The sequence below is a fragment of the Notolepis coatsorum genome (genome assembly GCF_963971535.1).
Source record: "Notolepis coatsorum genome assembly, chromosome: 8".
Lineage (NCBI taxonomy): Eukaryota > Metazoa > Chordata > Actinopteri > Aulopiformes > Paralepididae > Notolepis > Notolepis coatsorum.
The window spans coordinates 120,850,320-120,865,739 of record NC_140172.1 but is presented as its reverse complement, the minus strand read 5'-3'; the positions used below and the strand labels follow the sequence as shown (position 1 = coordinate 120,865,739).

General features: G+C 43.6%; 1 protein-coding gene across 2 annotated transcripts in view; it reads left to right on the top strand.

Moving 5' to 3' along the window:
• Positions 1-15,420, top strand: part of fnip1 (folliculin interacting protein 1) — a 116,399-nt gene that overhangs the window by 40,617 nt on the left and 60,362 nt on the right. For both annotated transcript variants that reach the window (XM_084320200.1, XM_084320199.1), the window contains exon 2: positions 2,233-2,362. In XM_084320200.1, coding sequence (XP_084176326.1) covers positions 2,233-2,362 — 130 coding nt within the window. The remainder of the gene's footprint in view (positions 1-2,232; positions 2,363-15,420) is intronic.

Here is a 15,420-nt window from a genome sequence, read left to right as displayed (position 1 = left end):
CAGAAATCCTCGACTGTCCCGTTCGCCTGTCAGTGTCCCAACGCGCTGCACTCCCCCTGTCAGGTTTTATAGGCCGCTAAATGGAGCAGGGGGGGGGCTACCTACCCCCCCAAAAGCATAGTAACATGCCACACACTACAGTACGTAATAGTACCATTGACAGCCATTGACGATGATGATGACAGGAAGTTTGGCCTGTGATCAGTCGTGGGCATTAAAGCGCATGACTGGTTTTCTCTTGACTTAACGAGGAGGAGCGCCGGCTGGCTGTAAACACGCCCAGAAAGCCCCTCCGCTACGTCGACACGTCGATCAGCTGGTACACAATCTATCTGGGCTTGAGGTCGAGGTGTCCCGTCAGACTCAAAGGGGGATCGTTGCATCCCTAGTTTCAGCCTCTACTGACTGGAGCCCTGTGATATCTGTAGGGCTGCCTCCCTCTTAGTCCAAAAATCGGACGGTCTGTGTGTTTTTTTTTTTTTTTATCCATGCTGAATGAGATGTAGAACCTCTCTGGTCTCTCTGCACGATGGCATGTGGGAAACACAACGGGGGCGACACAGTAGAGCAGTCGTCTGGTGATCGCAAGGTTCCCGGCTAGATTCCGGCTCCTCCCGGCGGCATGAGCAAGACACTTAACTGCTCCCGATGAGCAGGTTGCTAGCTTTCATAGTTGCCTTTGCTGTCGGTGTGTGTGTGTGTGTGAATGTCTGAAGCATAAGTTGTAAAGCTTTGGATATGTTTCCTTGGTGTTGATGATGATAAATACAATAGGTAAAGGTGCCTGCCAGTAGTATCTGAAAGGTCGCTCGCTGGTTCGATCCCCGCCACTGACACGAGGGTGTGTTCCTTCCAGCTGTGAGCTGGTGACTGAAGGGTGGCTGGTGCCCACCATCTCTGCCTAAGTGCCCTTGAGCAAGGCATGGAACCCCAAATGTGTGTGGTGAACTGTGTGTGTGTAACTACTAGGAGGGATAAGTGAAAAGACACATTTTAATTCTTGCCTTGTGTACATTGACAATAGTAAAGTAATCTTCTTCTAAAAATGCGTAACAGTCCTGTGTGAGAGGTTGAGAGGCTATATGGATGAATGAAGGGATGTACAGTTTTTTACAGAATGCTTGAGAAAAACTTGTTTCTTTGATTCTCTCTAGATCAGGGGTCACCAACCTTTTTAAGCCCAAGATCATGTTTTTTTTTTTTTTTGTGAAGGCAAGATCTACCTATTGAAGCGTTGAGAGAAAAAGACAGCCAAGATTGTACTTTAAACTAAATGACTTTTATTTGCCTGTATTCTAATTACATGCAATGCTTTGGTCCAACATTAAAACGTCCAAGTAGAACTGTAATATGTACTTTCTCAGTCAGTGCTAAGTGCAGTCATCTTATGCAGCATCACTTTTCACATCAAAACAAAAGTAGAACTGTAATGTGGACCTTCTCCTATTAATTAACATTGCCAAACATATTTACAATTAGCATTTTATAAAGTAGAACTGTAATATGTACGTTCTCAGTCAGTGCTAAGTGCAGTCATCTTATGCAGCATCACTTTTCACATCAAAACAAAAGTAGAACTATAATGTGGACTCTCATATTATTAACATTAGAAAATGCTAATTGTAAATATGTTTGTCAAAGTAGAACTGTAATATGTACTTTCTCAGTCAGTGCTAAGTGCAGTAATCTTATGCAGCATCACTTTTCACATCAAAAGTAGAACTGTAATGTTTTTTTTTCTTTTTTTTTTCGGGGAAAGATCTACAGGGAAGGTCTCAAAGATCGACCAGTCGATCAAGATCGACGGGTTGGTGACCACTGCTCTAGATGATCGACTTTCCACTGTTATAGTAATATTGTGCTAATTTTCCTCCTCCCTCTCCCTTCCTCCCTCCTTCACCTCCACCTTTTCTCTCTATCCCGCTCACTCAATCTGTCCCCTTCTCCATCCCTCTATCCATCCCACTCACTCCCTCTCCCTCTCCCCTATCTTTCTTTCTTTCTTTCTTTCTTTCTTTCTTTCTTTCTTTCTTTCTTTCTTTCTTTCTTTCTTTCTTTCTTTCTTTCTTTCTTTCTTTCTTTCTTTCTTTCTTTCTTTCTTTCTTCCTCTCTCCCCCTCTCCTTCTTTCCTTTTATTTCTTGCCATCTCTCTCTCTCTCTATCTCTCTCTCTCTCTCTCTCTCTCTCTCTCTCTCTCTCTCTCTCTCTCTCTCTCTCTCTCCATCCATCTAGCTGGCCTTCTCCCCAGCTGGAGCCCAGCCAGATCAGGTTGATAGTGTACCAAGACTGTGAGCGGCGAGGGAGAAATGTCCTGTTCGACTCCAATGCCAAGAAGAGGGGCACGGAGGAAGCCCCCATAACGGTAAGTTAACGTCACCGGTTCTGCTGGACCTGCAAAGGTCTGTTACTCATTATATGTGAAGATGCTTGAGCTGTCCGAGGTGTGTTGTCAGTACTGGAGTAGAGGCCAAGGAGCTATACTAGAGGTGTTGTCAGTACTGGAGTAGAGGCCAAGGAGCTATACTAGAGGTGTTGTCAGGACTGGAGTAGACCAAGGAGCTATACTAGAGGTGTTGTCAGGACTGGAGTAGCCAAGGAGCTATACTAGAGGAGTTGTCAGGACTGGAGTAGCCAAGGAGCTATACTGGAGGTGTTGTCAGGACTGGAGTAGACCAAGGAGCTATACTAGAGGAGTTGTCAGGACTGGAGTAGCCAAGGAGCTATACTAGAGGTGTTGTCAGGACTGGAGTAGACCAAGGAGCTATACTAGAGGTGTTGTCAGGACTGGAGTAGACCAAGGAGCTATACTAGAGGTGTTGTCAGGACTGGAGTAGACCAAGGAGCTATACTAGAGGTGTTGTCAGGACTGGAGTAGACCAAGGAGCTATACTAGAGGTGTTGTCAGGACTGGAGTAGACCAAGGAGCTATACTAGAGGTGTTGTCAGGACTGGAGTAGACCAAGGAGCTATACTAGAGGTGTTGTCAGGACTGGAGTAGAGGCCAAGGAGCTATACTAGAGGTGTTGTCACAGGCATTAAAGCGTTCCGTCTTGGGACGGATATCCGTCCATTTGATTTGGAGATTCCGTCATTTGATTTGGAGTCGTGACGGATTTTAACCTGAGCCAATCAGAGGCGTCAAATATCCTTTTTTCCCCTACCGCGGCCGCACCAAACAGTCATTTGCGAGCAATCGGCAAATTCTCAGGCAAATGCAACCAACCAGAAGGCGAGATTGTTCTGAGTTTACAGCCCTTTCACCCGCCTCCGCTGTGCTCAGCACCAATGGGAAGCGCCCATTTTGAGACTCTCTAGCGTCTAGCTCTACTCGCGAGTAAACTTGACTCATCAACACCATGCGGCACCTTTTTACGAGACCGTAAGTGCATTTGACTTATTCTAGTCTAAAGAAACATATATATTACTATTGCTATTGATAAATCTAGGTAACGTGAATGCCACAAAACGAATGCCTTTTGTTAATCAGAACGTTATTTACGCGACAAGCAGTGTGTTGTCGTTGTTGTTGTTGTTGGTGGTGTTTCGTGTGTGTGCTTGCGCCGCTCGCTTTCTGATAAATGTATGAATGTTGATAAATCTAGATAACGTTAATGCCACAAAACGAATGACTTTGTTAATCAGAACGTTATTTGCGGTATCAATTGTTTTTAAGCTCAATAAACGTCTTTCTCCCATTTGTCCGGGAGATCTCTGGGTAACAGTACTGTATATTTGCATATCATATATGTCACAAATGTAACATTACTATATACCTGTATGTCATGTATGTCACTATGAATTGAAAACGGGGGACCCTGATGTAAACAAGACGAACGTCTTTCTCTGGTCTGCATCCCCTTAACAATTGTGTGTATTGAGCTGTACTGTATTGTACCCATTCTGCAATCTGTTAAATATTGATTGATTGTTATTAACAGATTGCAGAATGGGTACAGTACAGCTCAATACACACAATTGTTAAGGGGATGCAGACCAGAGAAAGACTTTCGTCTTGTTTACATCAGGGTCCCCCATTTTCAGTTCATCATAACATATATGACACACATGACATACAGATAGACAATACTGCTACATCTATACATTTATGACATACCAGATTTACAAATACAGTAGCCTATTGTTTGTTTGTGATACAAAAATAGTCTAAAAAGAGTATATACATTTGACGAAGAAACTGTACATTGGAGGTGGTTGGGTGGGATGGGGGGGGGGGGGTTGTAACTATACATTGGATTATCGACAAAACCTTACTTGGTCCCAAGAAGAGGGTCTCGTGTATTAAATAAAGTTTTCATTCATTCATTCACTCTGGATCTTGTAAATCCAGTAGCAATACACACAATTGTTAAGGGGATGTAGACCAGAGAAAGGCGTTTGTCTTGTTTACATCATCAGGGTCCCCCATTTTCAATTCATAGTGACATTTATGACATACACAACATACACATGACATCATGACATTTATGACATAGGGACATACATGCCTTACAGGTATATAGTAATAGTACTGTTACATTTGTCACATATACGATATGCAAATATACAGTACTGTTACCCAGAGATCCTAACAGTAAATATATACATATGATGAGGAGGAGACTGTACATTAGGAGGGGGTGAGTGAGTGGGTGGTAAATAAATATATACAAACGGTGGGGAGGAGACTGTCCATTGTTGTTGTGGCATAATTGCGAAACGTGTTTAGTCCCTTGTTTGTATGATAACAAGCCATTTAGTTCATGGTTCAAAGTGGGGAGGGGTGCTAGCTCGCCATCAATCAGAAGCTAGCCACAAGACTTGCATTCACGCTCTCCAGCACACAACAGTAGGGTCTCTATAGCCACAGTCAGGACAGTAGGCTCGCTCTACAAGTAGGCTCCCTTAAAACGCTAACGCTATTTAAAAAAAAATACAGTAGAGGTTAAAATAAGAATATGACTTGGCCAGAAAAAAAGTTCAGTCAGGAGATTTTTTTTTGCTTTAATCCCTGTGTTGTCAGGACTGGAGTAGACCAAGGAGCTATACTGGAGGTGTTGTCAGGACTGGAGTAGACCAAGGAGCTATACTAGAGGTGTTGTCAGGACTGGAGTAGACCAAGGAGCTATACTAGAGGTGTTGTCAGGACTGGAGGCCAAGGAGCTATACTGGAGGTGTTGTCAGTACTGGAGTAGACCAAGGAGCTATACTAGAGGTGTTGTCAGGACTGGAGTAGACCAAGGAGCTATACTAGAGGTGTTGTCAGGACTGGAGTAGACCAAGGAGCTATACTGGAGGTGTTGTCAGTACTGGAGTAGACCAAGGAGCTATACTAGAGGTGTTGTCAGGACTGGAGTAGACCAAGGAGCTATACTAGAGGTGTTGTCAGGACTGGAGTAGACCAAGGAGCTATACTAGAGGTGTTGTAAGGACTGGAGTAGACCAAGGAGCTATACTGGAGGTGTTGTCAGGACTGGAGTAGACCAAGGAGCTATACTAGAGGTGTTGTCAGTACTGGAGTAGACCAAGGAGCTATACTAGAGGTGTTGTCAGTACTGGAGTAGACCAAGGAGCTATACTAGAGGTGTTGTCAGGACTGGAGTAGCCAAGGAGCTATACTAGAGGAGTTGTCAGTACTGGAGTAGACCAAGGAGCTATACTAGAGGTGTTGTCAGGACTGGAGTAGGCCAAGGAGCTATACTAGAGGTGTTGTCAGGACTGGAGTAGACCAAGGAGCTATACTGGAGGTGTTGTCAGTACTGGAGTAGACCAAGGAGCTATACTAGAGGTGTTGTCAGGACTGGAGTAGGCCAAGGAGCTATACTAGAGGTGTTGTCAGGACTGGAGTAGACCAAGGAGCTATACTGGAGGTGTTGTCAGTACTGGAGTAGACCAAGGAGCTATACTAGAGGTGTTGTCAGGACTGGAGTAGCCAAGGAGCTATACTAGAGGTGTTGTCAGGACTGGAGTAGACCAAGGAGCTATACTAGAGGTGTTGTCAGGACTGGAGTAGACCAAGGAGCTATACTGGAGGTGTTGTCAGGACTGGAGTAGACCAAGGAGCTATACTAGAGGTGTTGTCAGGACTGGAGTAGCCAAGGAGCTATACTAGAGGTGTTGTCAGTAGGGCTGGGCGATATGACGATATTATATAAATATCGGGTACAGTTCATTAACGATACACTTTTTTAACGTATTGTGGATATCGTGATGTTTTGCCCAAGAGGATTGTGTCGCGTCAATCTGGTCCACACCCGTTCAAACTTTTGAACAACGCCGCCCCCACACACACTACTGCATCAAAGTTACTAATTATTATTAACAAAGGCATTCGTTTTGTGGCATTAACGTTATATAGTTAGTTACACGTTCAATAACATTAGCGTATTTACCCAAACATAGCAACGTCCGATGACGACATAGATAGCAAGCGTTACTGTTCATATCTCAGCCCGTGCCGAGTTGTGCGTGCCCATTCTGCGGTCTGTTAATAAAGTTTTCAATCAGACAGATGTATGGAAAGGCTTTTATTATAACATTCGTTGCAATAAAATCATTATGGCTTGTTTAGTCATGCTGCGGTGCGCTGGTAATCACTCGTCTGCCGCAGGGAGCTGTTGTTGTCGTTGAGCTGAGCTCAGCTCTCGTCAAAATCAATTGCGGAAGTAAAAAACGCATAGAGCTTGCCGATTGGTGCTAAGAACAGCAGGGCGGGTTCAATCGGTGTGACGTAATTTGCAGACTCGACTGTCAATCAAAATTATGCTGTTGCCGGCTGAATGATCGAATGAATGAGAACGTTATTAACGATTGCAGAATGGGTACAATACAGTACAGCTCAATACAACAACAGTGGACTGGGGGATGAAGACCAGAAAAAGACTTTCGGCTTTTTTACATAAGGGTCCTCCATTTTCAATTCATCAAAACATTTAGAGACATACAAATATACAGTAGTTTCATAAAAATGCTAAAATGCTATTTATTGATTGATTGATTGATTGATTTAAAACTTTATTAACATATTGCAGAATGGGTACAGTACAGCTCAATACATACAATTGTTAAGGGGATGCAGACCAGAGAAAGTCTTTCGTCTTGTTTACATCAGGGTCCCCCATTTTCAATTAATCATATTTCATATCTAAATCATATAATATCTCATTGCTAAATATATGCAATATATAATCTAATAATCCAATAATCTAAATCTAATATATAATATAAAAATGCTAAATGCATGGGTATTTTATTTAGTCTTTAATGTTAGCTTGCAAACTCAAATACTGTCTTGGTGTAAGCCTCATAATGAATTGTTTGGGGAAAAAAATAAAAACATCGTGATGTGTATCGTGTATCGCCGAAAGGTCAGAAAATATCGTGATATCATATTTAGGCCATATCGCCCAGCCCTAGTTGTCAGTACTGGAGTAGACCAAGGAGCTATACTGGAGGTGTTGTCAGGACTGGAGTAGACCAAGGAGCTATACTGGAGGTGTTGTCAGGACTGGAGTAGACCAAGGAGCTATACTAGAGGTGTTGTCAGGACTGGAGTAGACCAAGGAGCTATACTGGAGGTGTTGTCAGGACTGGAGTAGACCAAGGAGCTATACTAGAGGTGTTGTCAGGACTGGAGTAGACCAAGGAGCTATACTAGAGGTGTTGTCAGGACTGGAGTAGACCAAGGAGCTATACTGGAGGTGTTGTCAGGACTGGAGTAGACCAAGGAGCTATACTGGAGGTGTTGTCAGGACTGGAGTAGCCAAGGAGCTATACTGGAGGTGTTGTCAGGACTGGAGTAGACCAAGGAGCTATACTAGAGGTGTTGTCAGGACTGGAGTAGACCAAGGAGCTATACTAGAGGTGTTGTCAGGACTGGAGTAGCCAAGGAGCTATACTAGAGGTGTTGTCAGGACTGGAGTAGACCAAGGAGCTATACTAGAGGTGTTGTCAGTACTGGAGTAGACCAAGGAGCTATACTAGAGGTGTTGTCGGTACTGGAGTAGACCAAGGAGCTATACTAGAGGTGTTGTCAGGACTGGAGTAGACCAAGGAGCTATACTAGAGGTGTTGTCAGGACTGGAGTAGACCAAGGAGCTATACTAGAGGTGTTGTCAGGACTGGAGTAGACCAAGGAGCTATACTAGAGGTGTTGTCAGGACTGGAGTAGACCAAGGAGCTATACTAGAGGTGTTGTCAGTACTGGAGTAGACCAAGGAGCTATACTAGAGGTGTTGTCAGGACTGGAGTAGCCAAGGAGCTATACTGGAGGTGTTGTCAGGACTGGAGTAGACCAAGGAGCTATACTGGAGGTGTTGTCAGGACTGGAGTAGACCAAGGAGCTATACTAGAGGTGTTGTCAGGACTGGAGTAGACCAAGGAGCTATACTGGAGGTGTTGTCAGGACTGGAGTAGACCAAGGAGCTATACTAGAGGTGTTGTCAGGACTGGAGTAGACCAAGGAGCTATACTGGAGGTGTTGTCAGGACTGGAGTAGACCAAGGAGCTATACTAGAGGTGTTGTCAGTACTGGAGTAGACCAAGGAGCTATACTAGAGGTGTTGTCAGGACTGGAGTAGACCAAGGAGCTATACTGGAGGTGTTGTCAGGACTGGAGTAGACCAAGGAGCTATACTAGAGGTGTTGTCAGGACTGGAGTAGACCAAGGAGCTATACTGGAGGTGTTGTCAGGACTGGAGTAGACCAAGGAGCTATACTAGAGGTGTTGTCAGGACTGGAGTAGACCAAGGAGCTATACTAGAGGTGTTGTCAGGACTGGAGTAGACCAAGGAGCTATACTGGAGGTGTTGTCAGGACTGGAGTAGACCAAGGAGCTATACTAGAGGTGTTGTCAGGACTGGAGTAGACCAAGGAGCTATACTAGAGGTGTTGTCAGGACTGGAGTAGACCAAGGAGCTATACTAGAGGTGTTGTCAGTACTGGAGTAGACCAAGGAGCTATACTAGAGGTGTTGTCAGGACTGGAGTAGACCAAGGAGCTATACTAGAGGTGTTGTCAGGACTGGAGTAGACCAAGGAGCTATACTGGAGGTGTTGTCAGGACTGGAGTAGACCAAGGAGCTATACTAGAGGTGTTGTCAGGACTGGAGTAGAGGCCAAGGAGCTATACTAGAGGTGTTGTCAGGACTGGAGTAGACCAAGGAGCTATACTGGAGGTGTTGTCAGGACTGGAGTAGACCAAGGAGCTATACTAGAGGTGTTGTCAGGACTGGAGTAGCCAAGGAGCTATACTGGAGGTGTTGTCAGTACTGGAGTAGACCAAGGAGCTATACTGGAGGTGTTGTCAGGACTGGAGTAGACCAAGGAGCTATACTGGAGGTGTTGTCAGGACTGGAGTAGGCCAAGGAGCTATACTTACTTTACTTAGGCCTTTTATTCCTTTCGGAACATAGGCCATTGATGAAAAGTTGTCTGTCGTCTGTCTTGAGCCATCCTCTCCAGCTGTGTTCATGTCAGTCCCCTCGTCTTGAGTTCCTGCTCAGTGTCTCTTCTCCGTTTTTTTTTTTTTTTTTTTTTTTTTTTTTTTTTTAACTTACATTTTTATTAACACATTGGGTGCCGGGCATTGTGCCCATCATTGTACCCAGTCTGCCAGCACTGTAACCCTATGGAGATGTTTACCTTCTTTGCAGGGCTATAATTTTATTGCTATATTGACATTACTATGGCCCATTCAACATTGATTATCTATCGTTCCGGATGTGGGAACGTTCATATTTTTTCATTCATACATTGTCGTGTTAATACCTTCGAGGATATAAGTATGTTTTTAAGCTTTTCTGCTGTAATTCCAAAAACGCTAGTTATAGGCCCTGACGCATATGATAGATTATCGATTGGCGTTTCTTTCCTATACACGCTATATACATTTTTTTAAATGTATATGATCGGTATACATTATGCTTCATCATGCGTGAAGGAAATGGGGGGGGGGGGGGTCGTTTATAATTCCTTGATCGTCAGTAACGGCTTTATTTAGTATGGGTTGATATATTGATCAGACTGATTGCAAACAAGGAAATGGACAATCGGGCTGAAAATAACGTTAGTGTCCTCTTACCGTTCGCCGATGAGACTGGAGGAAAAAGATCCCAATTATTTGACGCCGATCTCCTAGATCCATTTCCGGTTTGTATGGCGCAATAAACGCCGAAATCATATAGATTATTGCGTTTTGAAAGCGATCCAAATGCACTAGAGTGTTTGTCTGGAGTCCCGTAACAAGATATGACTGCCGGAGGGATTTCCTCGATGCACCGACCGCCACTTCCGGTTTGACGTGAGTGTAACTCGCCCGACCATCCACCAGGCAGCGGTATTGAGGCGTTGCAATCTCAGACAGGGTGCCGCTGCAGTCCGGAGGGAGGCTGGATGAATTATGAATGCCATGGCGAAAAAATTATTGATCCCAAATAGATTTACGCCGTTGTTGGCGTTCAACGCATGGCGGGCAATAACGACTTACGCCGTTTATAGCGCACAATGTGTTAACATACACAGACACACAACACACTTACAATGACATCAATAACACATCAACTTGGACCCCTTGAATACGGCTGCGTTCAGCCTCCCAGACCCCCATAAGAGGGACCCCCCCCTCCTGCCATCCACCCCTAGAAATAGGGCTCCCCCACATCCGGGCCGAGCACTCAGCGACACGGGTCCCTTGAATTAAATTGGGCCAGGCTCAGTAGAGGAGCGAGGGGTGGTACTGGAGGGGAAATCGCTCTCCTAGGGAGAAGCCCCCCCCCCCCCTAGTGATGGAGATATCCCCAATGGAGATTCCCCAAGCCTCTATTATTGTCCAACATTTTGAATTCTTGTCCTTCACAAATGTCCATGTGCACATTTAAAGCAACTGCTATTCTAACATAACTCAGATTCTAACATAACTCAAAGAAAAAAGACAACATTGGTGCTCCCATGGTGTTAGAGCAGGGGTGTCAAACTCATTTTCACAGAGGGCCACATCAGCATTATGGTTGCCCTCAAAGGGCCAAAGACCGTATAAATGTTAATGTAATGTAAAATAAATTTAGCTACACATTTACATATTGTTAAACATGGTGTTTCTGTATTTATTACTTATTCAATTTATACATATTGCATATTCATTTGCATAAATGTAAAAATATATGTTAGCTTATGTTATTTTAACATAATTTTAGTTTATCAGAACCCCATATTACTCCACCAATCAATGATCAAACCATTAAAGTAAATAACAAAGAAGAATATCATCAAATACAAGCTATGACATTAAGTTTGTTCAAAACCTTTTTGTCACAGTCAAGAGGGGCAGAACTAACAACTGTGAGCTGCAAAGAACACGTGGGACAGATGTAGCAGATGTTACAAAAACAAATGGCTGCACACAACCTTGCAGAGGCCATACATCCAACTAATGGAAGATAATAGTTTAATTAACTTTAATTAACAGATTGCAGAATGGGTACAGTACAGTACAGCTCAATACACACAATTGTTAAGGGGATGCAGACCAGAGAAAGACTTTCGACTTGTTTACATCAGGGTCCCCCATTTTCAATTCGTAATGAAATTGCTATTATGTGTCTGCATGAACACACAACTGTAACTGTACTCAAAAATAACAAAATAAGGGTTGTCTCAGTTCACAACTATATTGGTCAAGTTTTGGGTGGGACTTGTTTGCGTCCCTACAGCTTCTTATTCAATTGAGCGAGATGCTCGGTTATGTCACACAGCCAGTTTGCATCCGACAGTTCAGACAATATTTCTTCAACCCTTTGTTACCTATTCCGCCTGGATCTTTTTTGTATTTTGGGCTGTAAAATTGTCAAAGAATGTCTGAGGAGTAAGTGCTTTTGGCTTTTTTCCTTTGTTACCTCAGATGTTCAACATACATGTATGTGTAAGAATGTGTAATAACTAAGGCTGTCAAAGTTAAAGCTTTATTAACGCATTAACCCACAATTATTTTAACACTGCTATTTTTTAACCCAATATTAATGTAATTTTTTTTTTTTTTTTTTTTTTATCTGAGCTCTTGGGGGGCCACATCAAATGACGTGGCGGGCCGGATTTGGCCCGCGGGCCATGAGTTTGACACCTATGTGTTAGAGGATCTTAATCGTATCCCTCTGTTTCCCGTTGGAAGGGTGAGGAGTAATGGCTCTCCTAGTGAGAGGGCTCCCCCTAGTGGCGAAATGCGCACTATATAAGTCCAACATTCGTTCTGTGGACGGCCTCAGAGCTCCCGGTCAATGTTCTGAATTTGTCTTTCTTATGCACATGTTCATTTGTATTGTGTGTCACATGTAATCCTGTAGTTCCTTCATACCAGTCCATCGTGTATTATTCCCCAATATGTTTCCTAATCAGCATGTCCCTTCTTTAAAATAAATTTCAAATCGTTTGTCTATAACGTGTGTATTGTAAATCATAGTGTTAATTATTCTTAATTCTGGTGTTATAGTTTTATACTACTTGGAGTAACTGTTCAATTATCTTTCCTCTGTTGTATCTATTCTCATCCCCAGGTGTGTATGTTTGTATTGGGTACTCTTCCACGTTGATTTTGTCTTGTATCTTTCCTTGGATCACCGTGTCTCTTCATGCCCCTTTCTCGTGTCCCTTTGTCGTTCTTCATAGTTGATCTGCTTTGAATCGGTTCAGGTCCCCTCTTTTCCTCGTCCTCGTCTCTCAGTTCTGGTCCACCCGCGCGTCCTCTCCATCCTCTGCGTCAGCATAGGCCTAGGCTGGTTGCGTGTATGCTTTCCGCAACGGAGTTCGGTTTCTGGGTTCCTCTGATTGGCCGCGACCCCCACGTGACGCTGCCGCTCTGCTGTGTGTTGTGTTGCAGCGCGCACCAGAGCGGCAGAGGTCCCTGCCTTCCTCAATTTATACGCATGGAAGTATTGACTACACCGTAACGAATCATTAAAAAAATATACCGTTAACTGGAATATGTTGTGCCTTTACACATATGTTGGATTATGTAATTGGTTTGTCATGACAAACAAATAAAAAAATCGCGACCCGCTGGCTACAACACACTCGGAGGCAGGAATACTAAGCTCCCCCTTAAGCTCCAGGAGAGAGGAGAGAGGCTGAAAACCCGCAGTTCTTGCCCGACTGATGGGAGCCAAATCCCCGGATCCGATTTGTCTGATGAATACCCCCAAAACATGGAGGTCCCGAATGCATGGAAGTATTGATTGCGCCGTAACGAATAATTAAAAAAAGATACCGTTAACTGGAATATGTTGTGCCTTTACACATGTTGGATTATTTAATTGGTTTGTCATAACAAACAAATAAAATATCGCATCGCCGGCTGTCTCTGGCTTGCTCCAGCGGACACCAGAGCTCAGCCAGCGGCGAGAATATGCTGCCGCGAGCGGCATCGCTGAGCTCTGGTGTCCGCTGGAGCAAGCCAGAGACAGCCGGCGATGCGATATTTTATTTGTTTGTCATGACAAACCAATTACATAATCCAACATATGTGTAAAGGCACAACATATTCCAGTTAACGGTATATTTTTTTAATGATTCGTTACGACGGCGTAGTCAATACTTCCATGCATATAAATTGAGGAAGGCAGGGACCTCTGCCGCTCTGGTGCGCGCTGCAACACAACACACAGCAGAGCGGCAGCGTCACGTGGGGGTCGCGGCCAATCGGAGGAACCCGGAAACCGAACTCCGTTGCGGAAAGCATACACGCAGGCTGGTTCCTGAATTTTCTTTATTTCTACTAGAGATGTTCCGATACCATTTTTTTCCTTTCCGATCCGATTCCGATACCTAAGCTTTGGGTATCGGCCGATACCGATACTTATCCGATACCAGTGCATAAATAAAAAAATATTATATAAATTATAAAACTTTTTTTTAAATTTTATATATACAGCTACTGTTTTATATATACTGTTTTTTAGTAATAACTATAAAGTAATGGTATTTATTCAACAACAGGTGATTGTATAGATTAGTATTAGTATCAGTAATTGAAAACTATCTCAATGAGTTCACCCACGGAAAGGTTGTTGGCACATTAGTTCCACACGGACATTATTCGTTGCTGCACTTGCTTCCACAAGAAGGCTCTGTTTATTACCAGAGGCTCTGTTGTTGTGATTTTTGCACAATAAATATTCAACATTCTCTTTTGAGACTCCGCCTCAGACTCTTATCATTTGGCACTAAAAGCTAAACATTGTCACCGATATGGCTGTCCGCAACATGTCATTAATTGTGTACGCGACGTGCAATTGTGCAATGACGACGTTAATGTGAGGTAGGTTAGCTAGCATGAGCTACCAGTATATAGAAAGACTGTAACGTTACTGGTGACATTGTGATTTAACTTGGAATACTCCTTTGCCAACTTGCTGTACTTTGCTTGCAGGTCTGCAGCCATTATTGCTGGATTATGAATAGCCCCAACTTTAGCCAAGGTAACGTTAAAGCTAGCTTTCGGTTAGCTGTTCAATGCTAATAACACCAGCCACCAAGCGAACTCATCAGAGCTCCCCGTCAACAGCGCTCTGTCGGGACGATGGCATTTTAAGAAAGTATCTGCTCTGCTGTTAAAATGACAAATGGCAATTGACACTTTAATTCACGTTCGATTAAGCACACGTTTGTTTTATAATGCTCACTCAGCGAGTAGGGTATATCTGCAGAGCCACAGAGCCCAACGTACGCAGTGTTGTTGATAAATTACGTCATATGGTATCGGAGCGCAACATTAGAGGGTATTCGCCGATACCGATACCAGCATTTTAGGCAGTATCTGCGGCATTTCCGATACTGGTATCGGAACAACTCTAATTTCTACATAGCTCCGACGTTTCCTTGCCACCTAATCAACGTTTCCTAATCAGCGTGTCCCTTTTTTTAAATAAATTTCAAATCGTTTGTCTATAACGTGTGTATTGTAAATCATAGTGTTAATTATTCTTAATTCTGGTGTTATAGTTTTATACTACTTGGAGTAACTGTTCAATTATCTTTCCTCTGTTGTATCTATTCTCATCCCCAGGTGTGTATGTTTGTATTGGGTACTCTTCCACGTTGATTTTGTCTTGTATCTTTCCTTGGATCACCGTGTCCCTTCATGCCCCTTTCTCGTGTCCCTTTGTCGTTCTTCATAGTTGATCTGCTTTGAATCGGTTCAGGTCCCCTCTTTTCCTCCCGTCCTCGTCCTCGTCTCTCAGTTCTGGTCCACCTGCGTGTCCTCTCCATCCTCTGCGTCAGCATAGGCCTAGGCTGGTTCCTGAATTTTCTTTATTTCTACATAGCTCCGACGTTTCCTTGCCACCTCTGTTGGATTTCTCAGTGTTACATTGTATGCTCCACATTGCTCCTAATCCAATCTGCGTGGTGGCCTGGTTAGTCTCTATGTTAGCTTGTA